The sequence below is a fragment of the Oncorhynchus mykiss genome, chromosome 23 (genome assembly GCF_013265735.2).
Source record: "Oncorhynchus mykiss isolate Arlee chromosome 23, USDA_OmykA_1.1, whole genome shotgun sequence".
Lineage (NCBI taxonomy): Eukaryota > Metazoa > Chordata > Actinopteri > Salmoniformes > Salmonidae > Oncorhynchus > Oncorhynchus mykiss.
The window spans coordinates 38515258-38532320 of record NC_048587.1 but is presented as its reverse complement, the minus strand read 5'-3'; the positions used below and the strand labels follow the sequence as shown (position 1 = coordinate 38532320).

The window sequence follows — 17063 nt, the reverse complement described above, 5'->3', positions numbered from 1 at the left end:
TTACATTCAAATTTCAATAGCTCCTTGGTCATGTGAAATACTTACTTCAAACAAGGTTCAGAATGTCCACTTACTACTCTTCTATATTGCACACCCTTTAGTTTATCAATTTTTATCTCACATGGTTTTACATGAATTTTTCGAAATGTAGAATTTCAATAGCTCCTTGGTCATGTGACCTAATGTATGCTGACTACCCTTCTATATTGCACACTCTTGTTTGTGTACTGTAAAATCACGCGGTGTAATGTACATTTTTCGTAGTTTAAAATTTGCATTAGCTCCTTGGTCATGTCAATTACACACCTAAGAAGCATGCAGTGGATATACACCCATATTGCAAAACGTCTAGTCATGCATCTTCTATATTGTTGTAAATTATTATTAGTTTGACAATTAGGGGGTTCAGTCAGTGTTTACCCTTTTATTTAATATTTATCTACAATAATTGGTTATTCTAAGTACCCTGTTTTTATATTTTTCCACAGTATTTAAGTGGTACACAATAGGAGAGAGACAGATAATATCTCCTTTTGTCGTTAATATCAACCATAAAGGAAAAGAGCAAAGTACGAGAGTCATGCTATTAATTGTCCAAAGCAGGGATGGAGAGTGAGCTAGTGAGGTAGACTGCAGTGGGTGTGCTGGTCAAGACATATACTGAACATGTAACCACAGTAATTGTGGCCAGCAAATCAATTAATAAAAATATAATATTGACACATTAAACAAATTGTAGACCTTTAATCTTTTCCAGCATGTCAACAGACACTTAACTTCAATTAAGTATGAAACATTTCAGTGTTAACTTTCTCTTTATCCCTGGTTGATGTACATTTCAGAGCCTCTTCAGTGTGGATGGGGTATAGCATACATTTTCAACAACAAAGACTGCACTTCCAGTTTGTTCTTTACTCTGTTGAACTCTTGTCTTCATTCCTAAGCACAGCACAAGTAGCCTCAGTTGGCATGCAAAACATTCAATCAAAACAAAACACATTATAAATAATATCAAATGTTAGCCATACATTGTCTTACATGCCGTCACGATTTTCAAAGATTATAAACATGTTAAATGAAGTTACTAACCCAGTCAGTCTTTGGGCCACATCCAGGTTCTTTATCAGTGGCGCACATGAAGCAGTTGTTGGCTTTGTTGAACTCTGAAATTATAGACATGAACTGAACATATGGCTTTCCCACACTACTACATAAAAATAAAGTTTTTACTTTGAATTAAACGTCATTACATACCAGACATTTTTTGTATATCCTCAGCCATTTCTTTTCGCAGTTGCTCCATGTGTTTTTGAAGGTTCCATATCAATTTGGGTGGGGATGTTGGAAGTTCTGTGCAACTTCCTTGGCCATCTACACCAAAAAAATAAATGTTACCTAATTGTCACAACAGCTAACCATTCATTATTGGAAATATAACTATCAAACCTCCATTTCAAAGACCCCACAGCGGAAGGTGTCCTGCTGCATGGTGTGAGTTATTTCCCCTCCTTTACACTTTTTCCGCCCAGTTGTCTTTTCCATGGCAGGATCTTGTCACTTTGAAGTATTCTCTTTTTTTTAATGTAAAAATAATGGAATTATGATTAGTTATAGGCAAATGAATACACAAGCCACGTGTATGCTGTTTTCCTTATCACTAAAATCTAGTAATTTATAAGCAGAGGTCATTTCCTTTATGCCCCGTTCTACACGCAGCCTAAATTATAGGCACTGAACCATTTACAGGACAGTAAAAGTAGCATATAGGATCCAACCCTATCACAGAGTGAATAAATGTACAGTCGTGGCCAAAAGTTGAGAATGACACACATTAATTTTTAGTCTGCTGCCTCAGTTTGTATGATGGCAATTTGCATATACTCCAGAATGTTATGAAGAGTGATCAGATGAATTGCAAAGTCCCTCTTTGCCATGCAAATGAACTGAATCAAGTTTGCGGACGACTACAGTGGTAGGCTTGATTACCAACAATGACGATACGGCCTACAGGGAGGAGGTGATGGCCCTCGGAGTGTGGTGTCAGGAAAATAACCTCACACTCAATGTCATCAAAACAAAGGAGATGATTGTGGACTTCAGGAAACTGCAGAGGGAGCACCCCCATATCCTCATTGACGGGACTGTAGTGGAGAGGGTAGTAAGTTAAGTTCCTCTGCGTACACATCACGGACAAACTGAATTGGTCCAGCCACACAGACAGCGTCGTGAAGAAGGCGCAGACGCTGTCTGTGTGGGACCAATTCAGTTTGTCCGTGATGTGTACGCAGAGTAACTTAACTTACTACCCTCTCCACTACAGTTTCCTGAAGTCCACAATAATCTCCTTAGTTTTGTTGATGTTGAGTGTGAGGTTATTTTCCTGACACCACACTCCGAGGGCCCTCACCACCTCCCTGAAGGCCGTCTCGCCGTTGTTGGTAATCAAGCCTAGCACTGTAGTGTCGTCCGCAAACTTGATGATTGTTGGAGGTGTGCATGGCCACGCAGTCGTGGGTGAACAGGGAGTACATGAGAGGGCTCAGAACGCACCCTTGTGGGGCCACAGTGTTGAGGATCAGCGGGGTGGAGATGTTGTTACCTACCCTCACCACCTGGGGGCGGCCCGTCAGGAAGTCCAGTACCCAGTTGCACAGGTCTCGAGCTTGATGACGAGTTTTGAGGGTACTATGGTGTTAAATGCTGAGCTGTAGTCGATGGACAGCATTCTCACAGGTATTCCTCTTGTCCAGATGGGTTATGGCAGTGGGGTTGCGATTGCGTCGTCTGTGGACCTATTGGGGCGGTAAGCATATTGGAGTGGGTCTAGGGGGTAGGGTGGAGGTGATATGGTCCTTGACTAGTGTCATGATGTTGGCCTGGGGGATAGGTTTATTCGAGTCATAAATACCTCTCTCCCCCCTTTCCTCTCTCTACCCTACTGAGGATACATTAAAAAAAATATAACCAAGTTTTTTTTTATAACATAGAGATTCTGGGAACATCAGTAGGTGGGGGATAATGAACTATATTCTGGTAAACCGAACAATTGAACATATGCGGTGGTACTTAATGAATATGATGTCAGTTCGATTATCATCTGAGACATTCTCATCAATGATAAGATGACATAAATTCTACAGTGGAAAGTCTACACATCAGAGTTATCGGATTCACATGGAATTGTTGTTCAATTTAAATGTTTGAATATGAAATTATTTGTGATGAGATGTGATTTTAGCTTCTAAAATGAGAGATTTGGATTTTCATAAGATAGTGCTGCTCAATCAGTGACCCGCCTCTGTGAAGGGACATGGGTTATAAAACTTTTCAAACACGCCCTCTTCTCCCTTCCTATATAAAGCCTTGATGTCAACAACTTCCTGTTCCGAGGATGTGAGGACGACAGTCCGATGTCAGAATGGTTCAGATAATAACTACAGAATGAAGCCAACATCCGCATGAGCTTTGGTTGCGAATGGTATGAACTTTGAACTCTTATTCGCGACAGAAGTGATACCTCCTAGCCGTTGAGTTAGCGACCGCAGCTGCAAACGCAGCTTAGGAAGGAACAGACAGAGTATCCCATCTACCACACAACAACGTTACTACAACATATCCAATTGACCACCAGAGACATTCTTCAAAGGACTCGGTTTGGCAACACGGTCTTCCATCTACCACCAACCTACTGAAGCGCAGCTCAGAGTAAATATTTATTGCATTTTCCTTTTCCAAATGGCCGGTAATTTAGAATGCATTTACGATAGCACTGTATTTCCGCTAGCACAGATTTGTTCCTTTGTTCCTCAGTCTCCTGCTCTTTCACTCAACCCAGCCCCTTTTCCTTTGTGTAACAAGCTGTCATATCTGTTCTGCCCGCTAGGGATGTTTTCCTTTGACATAATTTGTAATCAAGTTATGACTTAATTATGTATATGTGTGATTAGTTGGGTTTAATCAGATATTTACTAAATACCTATTTTTTTTTTTTATTGCTGATTCAAATTGTAAGCCAGGGTTCTTGCAGATAACCAAGAATTTACAACTTTCAGATGAGACTGAAGTAAGATGAAGATTAATGTTGACTGCTATTGATGTAAAATATTACTAGGTTTTTAAGAGTTTATTCGGAAGATAACAGTTCTTTAAATATTATTTCGGGGTGCCCAACTCTCTAGTTAATTACATTTACATGATTAGCTCAATCAGGTGATATTAATTACGGATAAATTATTTTATAGAATAGCATGTCATATCACTTAATCTGGCATAGCCAAAGACACGACACTAGCCTCTCAAAGCACTTCATGATGACGAAGTGGTTGCTACGGGGCGGTAGTCATTTAGCTCAGTTACCTTAGCTTTCTTGGGAACAGGGACAATGGTGGCCCTCTTGAAGCATGTGGGAACAGCAGACTGGGATAAGGATTGATTGAATATGTCCGTAAACACACCAGCCAGCTGGTCTGCGCATGCTCTGAGGACGCGGCTGGGATGCCTTCTGGGCCTGCAGCCTTGCGAGGGTTAACACGTTTAAATGTTTTACTCATGTTGGCTGCAGTGAAGGAGAGTCCTCAGGTTTTGGTAGCGGGCCGTGTCAGTGGCACTGTATTGTCCTCAAAGCGAGCAAAGAAGTTATTTAGTCTGTCTGGGAGCAAGACATTCTGGTCCGTGACGGGGCTGGTTTTCTTTTTGTAATCCGCGATTGACTGTAGAACCTGCCACATACCTCTTGTGTCTGAGCTGTTGAATTGCGACTCTACTTTGTCTCTTTACTGACGCTTAGCTTGTTTGATTGCCTTGCGGAGGGAAAAGATACACTGTTTGTATTCTGTCATGTTTCCGGTCACCTTGCCCTGGTTAAAAGCAGTGGGTCGCGCTTTCAGTTTCGCACAAATGCTGCCATCAATCCACGGTTTCTGGTTTGGCAATGTTTTAATCGTTGCTGTGGGTATAACATCGCCGATGCACTTTCTAATGAACAAGCTCACCGAATCAGTCTTGAAGCGTGGAATCAGATTGGTTGGACCAGTGTTGAACAGGCCTGAGCGCGGGAGCTTCTTGTTTTAGTCTCTGCCTGTAGGCTGGAAGCAACAAAATGGAGTCGTGGTCAGCTCCGAGAGGAGTGCAGGGGAGGGCCTTTATATGCGTCGTAGAAGTAAGAATAACAATGATCCAGGGTTTTATCAGCACCGGTTGCGCAATTGATATGCTGATAGAATTTAGGGAGTCTTGTTTTCAGATTAGCCTTGTTAAACTCCCCAGCTACAATGAATGCAGCCTCAGGATATGTGGTTTCCAGTTTACATAGTCAAATAAAGTTTGTTCTGGGCCAACGATGTGTCTGATGTATACAGAGAAGATAGTCGGCCCGAGAATTGAACCCTGTGGCATCCCCAGAGACTGGCAGAGGTCCGGACAACAGGCACTCCCATTTGATACACTGAACTCTGTCTGAGAAGTAGTTGGTGAACCAGGCGAGGCAATCATTTGAGAAACTAAGGCTGTTCAGTCTGCCGATAAGAATGCTATGATTGACAGATTCGAAAGCTTTGGCCTGGTCGACGTATACGGCTGCACAGTATTGTCCTTTGTCGATGGCGATTATGATATCGTTTAAGATCTTGAGCGTGGCTGTTGCACGCATGACCAGCTTGGAAACCATAGCATAGCGGAGAAGGTACAGTGGGATTTGAAATGGTCGGTGATCTGTTTAACTTTGCTTTCGAAGACCGTAGAAAGGCAGGGTAGGATAGATATAGGTCTGTAACAGTTTGGGCCTAGAGTGTTTCCCCCTTTGAAGAGGGGGATGACCGCTGCAGCTTTCCAATCTTTGGGGATCTCAGACGATACGAAAGAGGTTGAACAGGCTAGTAATAGGAGTTGCAGCAATTGCGACAGATAATTTTAGAAAGAGGGTCCTAGCCCAGCTGATTTGTAGGTGACCAGATTTTGCAGATCTTTCAGAACATCAGCTATATGGATTTGGGTGAAGGAGAAATGGGGGGAGTTTGGGCGAGTTGCTGTGGGGGGTGCAGAGCTGTTGACCGGGGTAGGTGTAGCCAGGTGGAAACCAAGCCCAGCCTTAGAAAAATGCTTATTGAAATTCTCGATAATTGTAGATTTATCGGTGGTGACAGTGTTTCCTAGCCTCAGTGCAGTGGGCAGCTGGGAGGAGGTGCTTTTATTTTCCATGGACTTTCGTATCCCGGATCTTTTTGGAGTTTGTACTACAGGATGTACATTTCTGTTTGAAAAGCTAGCCTTAGCTTCCCTAACTGCATGTGTATATTGGTTCCTAACTTCTCTGAAAAGTTGCATATCGTGAGGGCTATTCGATGCTAATGCAGTAGGCCACATTATGTTTTTGTGCTGGTCAAGGGCTGTCCGGTCTGGAGTGAACCAAGGGCTATATCTGTTCCTGGGTTTACATTTTTTTTAATGGGGCATGCTTATTTAAGGTGGTGAGGAAAGCACTTTTAAAGAATAACCAGGCATCCTCTACTGATGGAATGAGGTCAATATCTTTCCAGGATACCCGGGCCAGGTCGATTAGAAAGCCCTGCTCGCTGAAGTGTTTTAGGGAGCTTTTGACTGTGACGAGGGGTGGTTGTTTGTCACCGGACCCATTACTGACACAGGACATGAGGCAGTGATCGCTGAGATCCTGGTTGAAGACAGCGGAGGTGTATTTAGAGGGCAGGTTGGTTAGGATGATATCTATGAGGGTGCCCGAGTTTATGGATTTGGGGTTGTACCTGGTAGGTTCCATGATAATTTGAGTGAGATTGAGGGCATCTAGTTTAGATTGTAGGACGGCCGAGGTGTTAATCATGTCCCAGTTTAGGTCACCTAACATAACAAACTCTGAAGATAAATGGGGGGCAATTAATTCACATATGGTGTCCTGGGGGCTGAGGGGGGTCTGTAACAAGTAGCAACAGTGAGAGACTTATTTCTGGAAAGGTGGATTTTTAAAAGTAGAAGCTCAAACTGTTTGGGCACAGACCTGGATAGCATGACAGAACTCTGCAGGCTGTCTCTGCAGTAGATTGCAACTCCACCCCCTTTGGCAGTTCTGTCTTGGCGGAAAATGTATACACTTACATAAAATCATTTTTCAGCTATGATTTTATCACTCAGAATCCAGAATGGATATGACAATGGGGCCAGCACAGGATGTAATACACCCTTACAACAAAATATTTTTTGTTCTTCTTGACTTATCTGGTAAACTGCTACTATGTGTCAAGAAAAGAGCCCCAATTTGGGGTTGGTGTACTCCAGTCTGAAAGGGACAGAGCCAGCAGCCAAGAGTTTTTCACAGTATGTCATAAAAATGTATTACACTTATGAATGTATGTAAAATGCTAACATGTATTAGATCCAGTACAATGGAATAACTAAGACCTGAATTTGAATGCAACGTGTTCCGATTCCTCCTTCTCTTTCTGTCCAGCAGGGTCAACCAAAAACACTTGGCCTGATGGTTCATACAGATACTGGGGAAGCAATATAGAATGTATTGATCCTTTAACTTATTTTATTATTAATTGACCCGTATCACAACCCTCATACCTCTTCACAAAAATGTACCTAAATCAATTTTGGAAAAAGGATTTTACTCACTAAAGATGTACGATTATATTTTCACAGTTAGAAATAGTAGGCCATGCATCATAACTATTTATATCAGGATAAACTAACCCTCAAATACAATATTGCATTTTCTAAGTTGTCTGCAGGTGGCTTGTTGTGAATGCACTCAAATATCAAGTCATTATCAGGTTATGTAAACTGCGTTCTAATTCTCAACGTAGAAGGATTTGTCTTAATGTACAGTATATAAAAGTGATGCTATAAAAAGGATTCTTTCACATTATCAAGCTCACTGTGACTGACAAATCACTGCCTATTACTGTGATTAGAAAGAGCATATGAAACAGTTTTTCATGAGGCCTACCTGAGCGCCTTCCTTTAAGCACCTCTCGTGTCCTTGATCCATTCCACATACAGCCATTTGCGGATCTTTTCAGTGTCCATGTGAACGATAGTTATTGCGAGGATGAAACATTTGTTGACTTAAGTTTTTTTATTTTTTTGAACACCCATGTAAAATGAAGGCCTGCAAAGCATACAGATTTAAGTATAATAGCATGAGATGAAAGTAGACAAACATCAGTGTGCAATATGAAGGGATAGTCAGTGGACATTCTGAACCTTGTTTGAGGTCAGTAGGTCACATGACCAAGGAGCTATTTGAAATTCAAAATTTTGAAAATTTAATGGAAAACCATGTGAGATAGAAATGGACAAACTAAAAGGTGTGCAATGTGTAGGCCCACTGAGTGGACATTCTGAACCTTGTTTGAAGTCGCTTGGTCACATGACCAAGGAGCTATTGAAATTCTACATTTTGAAAAATTGGACAAACTAAAGGGTGTGTCTATGCCATCGGGTTAGCTTCAACCAGTTTTGAAAGTGTTTGGAGTAATGGTTAAAGAGCTATTGACATTTGAAAAAATTGATTTGTCACTATGTTGACGGTCCCTAACTGCTGTTGGTGGACGTAAGGAAAACTACAGGCGAATATCTTTCGAATATCCAACCTGAAACTGTCTTTACCTCGGTACTTTATTCACCCTTATTTTGTTTCGCTTTGTAAACGACACGCGGTAGTTCGGTTAGACCATCTTTAGTGATTGAGATTGCACTTAACTATGATTACAATTGGATGACATAAGTTAGGTCGGGAATAGTCTTGCTACAAAGAAACATCAAACTACTTTATAAAGGCACGGGTCTGATTTAAAATCATATTCGGCTTAGTATAGCCACAATTGGCATTTCTAATCATATCTTATTGTCAAATATCATCATGTATAATATTTGAATGCTTATATGGATAGATACCCATCCTTAAACCCCAAAGAGCAAGTAATGCCTATGTAGAAGCAGTGGCTAGGAAAAACTCCCATAGAAAGGCAGGAACCTAGGAAGACAGCGCAAAACCAGGCTCCGAGGAGTGGCCAGTCCTCTTCTGACTTGGCGGAGTGGAGATTATAAGAGTACATGGCCATTAAGGCCAGCTCATTCTTCAAGATTTTCTAACATTCATAGATGACTAGCAGGGTCAAATAATAATAATAATAATAATAATACCAGTGGTTAAAGAGGGTGCAACAGGTCAGCACCTCGGGAGTAAATGTCAGTTGACTTTTCATAGCTGAGCATTCAGAGGTAGAGAGAGGTAGAAACGGCAGGTCCGGGACAAAGTAGCACATCCAGTGAACAGGTCAGGGTTCCAACTACTCCACTATATGTTATGCACTAGAAGCATGCTTACTTTACTATTTTGGAAATGCACCCCTCCAAACATACTTGCTTCACATAAGCGATAATAGCATTCATCCCTATTAAAGACTCAATTAAAAGACTTTCAAATACATGAATCAATTGATTTTACTTAAGTATTACAACTTCTATCTTATGTACTAAAAGCATTTCTACTGTGCCCTTTTGAAAATGCACCTCAACTACTTACACTACAAAAGGTATGTGGACACCTGCTTGTTGATCATCTCATTAAGAAATCATGGACATTAATATGGAGTTGGTCCCCCTTTGCTGCTAAAACAGCCTCCACTCTTCTAGGAAGGCTTTCCACTAGATCTTGGAACATTGCTGCAGGGACTTGCTTCCCTTCAGCCACGAGCATTAGTGAGGTTGGGCACTGATGTTGGGAGATCAGGCCTGGGTCACATTTGGCTTTCCAATTCATCCCCAGGGTTTAAGAAGGGGTTGAGGTCAGGCCTCAGTGCAGGCCAGTCAAGTTCTTCCACACCGATCTCTACAAACAATTTCTTTATGGGCCTCGCTTTTGTGCATGGGGCGTTGTCATGCTGAAACAGGAAAGGGCCTTCCCCAAACTGTTTCCACAACGTTTGAAGCACAGAATTGTCTAGTATGTCATTGTATGCTATAGCGTAAGATTTCCCTTCACTGGAACTTTACATTTTGCACTATGCATTAGGGCAGGTAGCCTTCTCCTGGCACCTGCCAAACCCAGATTTGTCCATCGGACTGCCGGATGGTGAAGCGTGATTCAAAACTCCAGAGAATGCGTTTCCACTACTCCAGAGTCCAAGCGAGCTTAACACATGTCAATGCAAAAAGGAATTGTCCATAGAGCACCGAGACGGGATAGTGTCGGCACCCAAAAATGTCTGCAGCATTGAAGGGCCCCAAGAATACAGGGGCCTTCATCACTCTTACATGGAAGAAGTTTGGAACCACCAAGACTCTTCCTAGAGCTGGCCGCCTAGTCAAACTGAGCAATTGGTGGAGGTGACCAAGAACCCGATGGCCACTGACAGGACTCCAGAATTCCTCTGTGGAGATAGTTGTCCTTCTGGAAATTCTCCCATCTTTGCAGCATTCCACCAATCAGGCCTTTGTGGTAGAGTGGCCAGATGGAAGCCACTCTTCAGTAAAAGGCACATGAGAGCCCACTTGGAGTTTGCCAAAAGGTACCTAAATGACTCAGACCATAAGAAACAAAATTCTCTGGTCTGATGAAAGCACGATTTGGCCTGAATGGCAAGCATCACGTCTGGAGGAAACCTGACACCATCCCTATGGTAAAGCATGATGATGATGGCGGCTGCATGCTGTGGGGATGTTTTTCAGCTGCAGGGACTGGGAGACTAGTCAGGATCGAGGGAAATATGAACGGCGCAAATTACAGAGATCCTTGATTACAAACCTGCTCCAGAGCGCTCAGGACCTTAGACTGGGGCGAAGGTTCACCTACCAGCAGGACAACGACCCTAAGCACACAGCCAAGACAACGCAGGCGTGGCTTCGGGACAAGTTTCTGAATGTCCTTGAGTGGCCCAGCCAGAGCCTGGACATGAACCCGATGGAACATTTCTGAAGAGACCTGAAAATGGATGTGCCGCAACGCTCCACATCTAACCTGACAGAGCTTGAGAGGATCTATAAAGAAGAATGGGAGAAACTCCCCAAATACAGGTGTGCCAGCTGTAATCGCTGCCAAAGTTACTTCAACAAAATCCTGACTTAAGGGTCTTGTAAATTAAAAATGTCTTTTACATTTTTTACAAATTTGCTTTGTCATTATGGGGTATTGTGTGTAGATCGATGAGGAAAAACAATTGAATCAATTTTAGAGTAAAGTTGTAACATAACAAAGTGTGGAAAAAGTTGAGGGTTCTGAATAATTTCCGAATGCACTTTAGGTCTGCTGATTTAGTCAGTGACAATGAAGTAATCAATTGCTGCTTTCTGTGTAGCAAAGCCATCTTGAACAGATGCTTCATTCTTCAGTCATACCTTTTTTGTAGAGAAATTGCCTTTTAATGAAAACATGCAACAATAGCAAGCCTATTATTGAACATGCCACTCTTGTATAATGAAGCAGCTAATAAATAGCCATTTTCAAACATTTGCCAAAATGCAATTCGCGGGAAACCACCGTTCTAAACAGTTCACCGAATGCGAGTAGTTCCATATGTGACAGAGATGAAAATGTCAGTTAAGAGAGGGAATCTAATAGTAACAACTAGGATTGGTTGATAATGACTAGGATTATGCCTTTGGCTTCTGGGCAATGAAAGAAAGTTATGAAAACCAATAGGAAGTCTTTATAAAATAATTACCTCCACCTTTCTGTGGTTGGATTTTGCTAGGCTACTTTGAAGCAAGGTAAGACGTTAAAACTAACAATATTTCAGTATATTACTTAAAAGTAATGCTTACAAATTATGGTTAAGCAGTAATGGGCAGTCACTACCATTATGGGGCTCTTGTTAAAGGGTATGAAGCATGAGTTCTTACTCACCAAAGTAACAACAATGTGGTCAGAGTTAGTAACATGACTACAACTAAGATCTGGCACCTATAACTACAAACTTATATTTTTGGGTTATTACAAATGTATTAACTTATTTTCGAGTATCTTCTAAACTACCCACTGCAGTATTTATCAATGTCAAATGGAGGATCTACTCTGCTACCAAGTTTGTATGCTAGCTCTGTAGCTGGCGAAGGTTAGCATCCTTATACTGTTCCGATTTTGTGGCTGTGTTATCTAGTGGTAACCCGTTAGCATGGCAGGCTCTGGTGCCTTCTAGCCGTGGGCTCCCACCAATTGCTCTAACTGTGTAGCACCTTGTCTGTTCTCTTTCTTTTGGTCACCTTTTCACCATATTCCCTGTGGATTTGGCTATGGGAGTTTTGTAACTTTTCCCTCCTTGGCTTAGTGCTAGCACACTAGCTGACTGACATCTGGAATCTATCTAATTTAGATTTTCTTGCTATTAGATTTCCCTCAGCATGGTGAAGTGCCCCCTCCCCCTTGCATTTGTAGCTAACTCAACCTGCACTCTGAAAGGTTTTATCGTCGGCTGAGCCCCAGCCAACAATCTGTAAGTCTCTGCTCTCTTTGCTTTTGATCTGTGGTTATGTTTTAGTTGTGGTGGTCTAGCTGGTCTCCAGTTGTTGGGCTCTGGCTTGCTGACCATAACTGTGGTGATTGGCGAGGCTAATAGCTATTTGGTTAAATGGCTAACATTAGCTGGCTGGCTAGGATTACTGCATATAGCTAACATTCTTTGATAACTGGTTAGATGGTGTTATGTATTTCCCAAACTTTGGTTTATTTTAATGTAGCTGTAAGCCAGGTGTTGATTGCACTGCACAAGTCAGGCAATTGCTAACGTAAAGTTGATTTGTAACAATAAATTCATAAAGTATTTGCTTGTTGGCTGAAAATATACATTTGTTGGCTGAAGTTATACATTTGATGTTATTTCAGTTGGAGTTTACATTACAGGAAATATTATATGACCTCAAACAATTCCCGACGTGGGTTCGGGAATTCTGATTGGTTTAAGTAATAACTTGAAAAATAGAGAAGTGAGGTGTAACTTTGCATTGGGACTTTTGATGTGTGCATATCCATATCTTACATTTATGTTAACTACCCTATAATTGTTTTATTCTGTGTTAAAGGTCATTCCAAAAATTGATCAATTTGAAGACCCCTTGAAGTATAAAATATATACACGTTTTTGTTTAAACATTTTATTTGGCCTTATTGCTATTAGCCCATACAAACTCATTGACTAATATATTCACTATATGGAACAGATAGTCCCCCCTCAATTTAGTCAGTTTGTTCTGAGAGATAAGATCAGGATATATTTTTGGAACTAAACAGTCTCCATATATACTTCCATTTAATTTTTCAACTGTTACTGGGTGTCCTTCAGACTAGTCTTGTGAGGCCTGTAGGCGTCCTAGAGCAAAACAAGTGTTCGTGAGAGTCTCACCTTTGCACAGAGGTGTCATATTAGTGTGTAGCCCAGACGGGTCGGACACTATAGTTTATTTTCTTCACGAAAACTGATTTATTTTAAGAAGCTAACTGAAACCGAACCGGTTGTCATTAGTGTTGGGCTATTTCACCAGTCCTCTAGGGAGCAAAATAATGGCTAGTTAAAAACGTGTGAATGTGATCTGTATACGTTTAGTGCTTTATGAGTCTGGGATATTGCATTCGGCATCCAGTTTTACCTGTGGTATGCTGTTTTATTTATTTGTTTATTTTATGTGGCACCACACCTCTTAAATGTAAAGTCCGAGATTTGTTTTTATTCAATTCCGCATGGTATGAGAACGAGAGGTCGACCGATAATGATTTTTCAACGCCGATACCGATTATTGGAGGACCAAAAAAAGCTGATATCGATTAATCGGCCGATTTTTTTATTTTTTATTTTATTTTTTTAAATTTTATTTATTTGTGATAATGACAATTACAACAATACGGAATGAACACTTATTTTAACTTAATATAATACATCAATAAAAATCCATTTAGCCTCACTCAAATAAATAATGAAACGTTCAATTTGGTTTAAATAATGCAAAAACAAAGTGTTGGAGAAGAAAGTAAAAGTGCAATATGTGCCATGTAAAAAAGCATACGTTTACGTTCCTTGCTCAGAACATGAGAACATGAAAGCTGGTTCCTTTTAACATGAGACTTCAATATTCCAAGGTAAGAGGTTTTAGGTTGTAGTTTATATAGTATTTATAGGACTATTTCTCTCTCTACCATTTGTAATTCATATACCTTTGACTATTGGATGTTCTTATAGGCACTTTAGTATTGCCAGTGTAAAGGTATAGCTTCCGTCCCTCTCCTCGCCCCTGCCTGGGCTCGAACCAGGAACACATCGACAACAGCCTCCCTCGAAGCAGCGTTACCCATGCAGAGCAAGGGGAACAACTACTCCAAGTCTCAGAGCGAGTGACGTTTGAAACGCTATTAGCGCGCACCCTGCTAACTAGCTAGCCATTTCACATCGGTTACACCAGCCTAATCTCAGGAGTTGATAGGCTTGAAGTCATAGACAGCTCAATGATTGAAGCATTGCGAAGAGCTGCTGGCAAAACGCATGAAAGTGCTGTTTGAATGAATGCTTACGAGCCTGCTGCTGCCTACCACCGCTCAGTCAGACTGCTCTATCAAATATCAAATCATAGACTTAATTATAATAACACACAGAAATACTAGCTTTTGGTCATTAATGTGGTCGAATCCGGAAACTATCATTTCGAAAACAAAACGTTTATTATCGCATATACCCTGACTCTGCGTGCAATGACCACAGGAGAAGTGACACAATTACACCTGGTTAATATTACATGCTAACCTGGATTTATTTTAGCTAAATATGCAGGTTTATGGTTCGGTACAGGTTGGAGCAACGACAGTCCTTTTTCCGCGAATGCGCACCGCATCGATTATATACAGCGCAGGACACGCTAGATAAACTAGTAATATCATCATCCATGTGTAGTTAACTAGTGATTATGATTGATTTTTTTTTATAAGATTAGTTTAATGCTAGCTAGCAACTTACCTTGGCTTCTTACTGCATTCGCGTAACAGGTAGGCTCCTCGTGGAGTGCAATGAGAGGCAGGTGGTTAGAGCGTTGGACTAGTTAACTGTAAGGTTGCAAGATTGAATCCCCGAGCTGACAAGGTAAAAATCTGTCGTTCTGCCCCTGTACAAGGCAGTTAACCTTTCTAGGGCAGGCGTTCCGCTAGCGGAACCCCTCGACAACATTCCGCGGAAAAGGCAGCGAGCGAAACTCAAAAATATTCCTGGACTCCACAGATCATGAGGATGTCTTATTTGTCCATCTGTGACCTACCGCTTTTGACCACCAGCCCTGAGTCCAAATGTTTATTTTACACTAGGGCTGGGCGATATGGCCAAAATATTATGGTATTTTTTTCAAATTGAACAGTATTTTATGTTTTTGATCAATAAAAGTTCTACATTTGCTTTGAGTAGTGCGTGACCCTAGGCAACACATATATTCTAAATTATATTCTCCATTCTGATTGTTTTATACTGTTCAATTCAATTTCAACCTAAAATAATTTCTCACTGCCACGATATGGGCAAAAAAGAGGCCTTATTTTTAACCAAATGTTGCGATTTAGATCAAAACAGTTGGGTGAACTGTTGGAATCATGGAAATATAATGTTTATTCTAATTCTATAGTTAGAATACTATTAATAGTGGGCACTTTGAATACAATGTTTGACATGACAATGAATAAAAATGGATGGATGAGTTATTGTGACAGGGTAGGAACCAAAGTGATGTTCAGTGTTTCCTAGGGGACCCTATAATCTTTGGCTACATTAAATCTTTATTCATGTAGCCAACATGGTCACGCTTCGTTTATTTCTCTTTGATTTAGAAGATACTGTTGCACAAACATGCTGATTTAGGCCTCCACCAGCACTGGTATCAGGCTGTATTAGCTAGCTACATTTGCTCTGACTTTTAGCCAGCTGACTAGCGATTAGCATTAGTGGCTAACACGGTACAAACTAGCTGTTTGCTGATGTAAGAAACACAAACTAATATTGTAATTATAGAACGCTTGTGGATTTATATTAAGGTTAAAGTGGAAACAATTTTGTTTCATGTGCTACATTGACCATTACACATTTAACAAACATTCAAGTACTGTTATAGAAGGTAAAGTAAAAACCCAAACCAGTCCGTGCATCAATACTGGTATAGTAAAATGCGGTATACCGCCCAGGCCTATTTTACACAACGTTTTCACCAAACTAACAAAGTAAGCTTCGATTTGGTCTGTGTTTGAGCTATTGTTACATGGGCGTTATGAAATGAATCCTTAGGTTGGTAGGAACAAATCTAGCATATTGCCAATGTTGTCTGATTTATGTATGACTTATGTATGACTTTCTGTTTGTCATTATGCCCTTATGTCTTTTAGGCCTAGTAAAATGGTGTTCATTCTTCTTTAGATTGTTATTTATGGAGACGTGCCAAAGAAAAAAGAGAATGTAGTCTACCTTTCCAACCATCAATGCACAGGTGAGCTGTTCCTTTTCAACAAAATGCTTAACTAATTCATTTCTGTTCATTCTGAGTGAGAATAATTTGTTAAAGTTTGGCACATGATGCAGTTGGACTAAAACCCTTGCTTTCTCTTGTCTTGTCATACAGCGGACTGGATCATTGCTGACATGTTAGCCATTAGGCAGAAAGCACTTGGCCATGTGAGATACGTCCTAAAAGATGGGCTGAAATGGCTCCCATTATACGGATGGTATTTCTCTCAGGTAATATATTTATCTAAAAGTTTTGGACTGTTAGATGCTATAATATAGATTGTGCTTATTGGTAAGAGTGATTTAAGCCTATTTGGTATCATTTTTTTTATCAAATGTTCATTTTTAGCATGGAGGTGTCTACGTGAAGCGAAGCGCAAAGTTTGACGAGAAGGCAATGAAAAAGAAGCTCTCGTCACAAACAGTGTTGGGAACACCAGTAAGTATTTAAGGAGCACACTGGCACAAACTGTCTGATTTGGGAATGTTATTTACTCCCGAAAGCATTTTTGGTGATAAGCATGTTATTTCTTGCATCGCAGCCAATAACTTTTTACATGGCTGCCAACAAAACTAATGTTTAATACT

At 40.8% G+C, this 17063-nt stretch overlaps 1 protein-coding gene and 1 long non-coding RNA gene across 2 annotated transcripts in view; one reads left to right on the top strand and one right to left on the bottom strand.

Annotated features, from left to right (window-relative positions):
- The window catches only part of LOC110502710 (1-acyl-sn-glycerol-3-phosphate acyltransferase epsilon), a 56724-nt gene that overhangs the window by 1526 nt on the left and 38135 nt on the right, over positions 1–17063 (top strand). Inside the window, exons 2-4 of the mRNA XM_021580957.2 lie at positions 16389–16458; positions 16591–16706; positions 16825–16914. Coding sequence (XP_021436632.1) covers positions 16389–16458; positions 16591–16706; positions 16825–16914 — 276 coding nt within the window. The remainder of the gene's footprint in view (positions 1–16388; positions 16459–16590; positions 16707–16824; positions 16915–17063) is intronic.
- LOC118943878 lies at positions 735–1791 on the bottom strand. The gene is made up of 3 exons (XR_005039185.1): positions 1255–1791; positions 1090–1163; positions 735–939 (listed from the first exon to the last, which is right to left on the bottom strand). It is a non-coding gene; the product is annotated as an uncharacterized LOC118943878 (long non-coding RNA).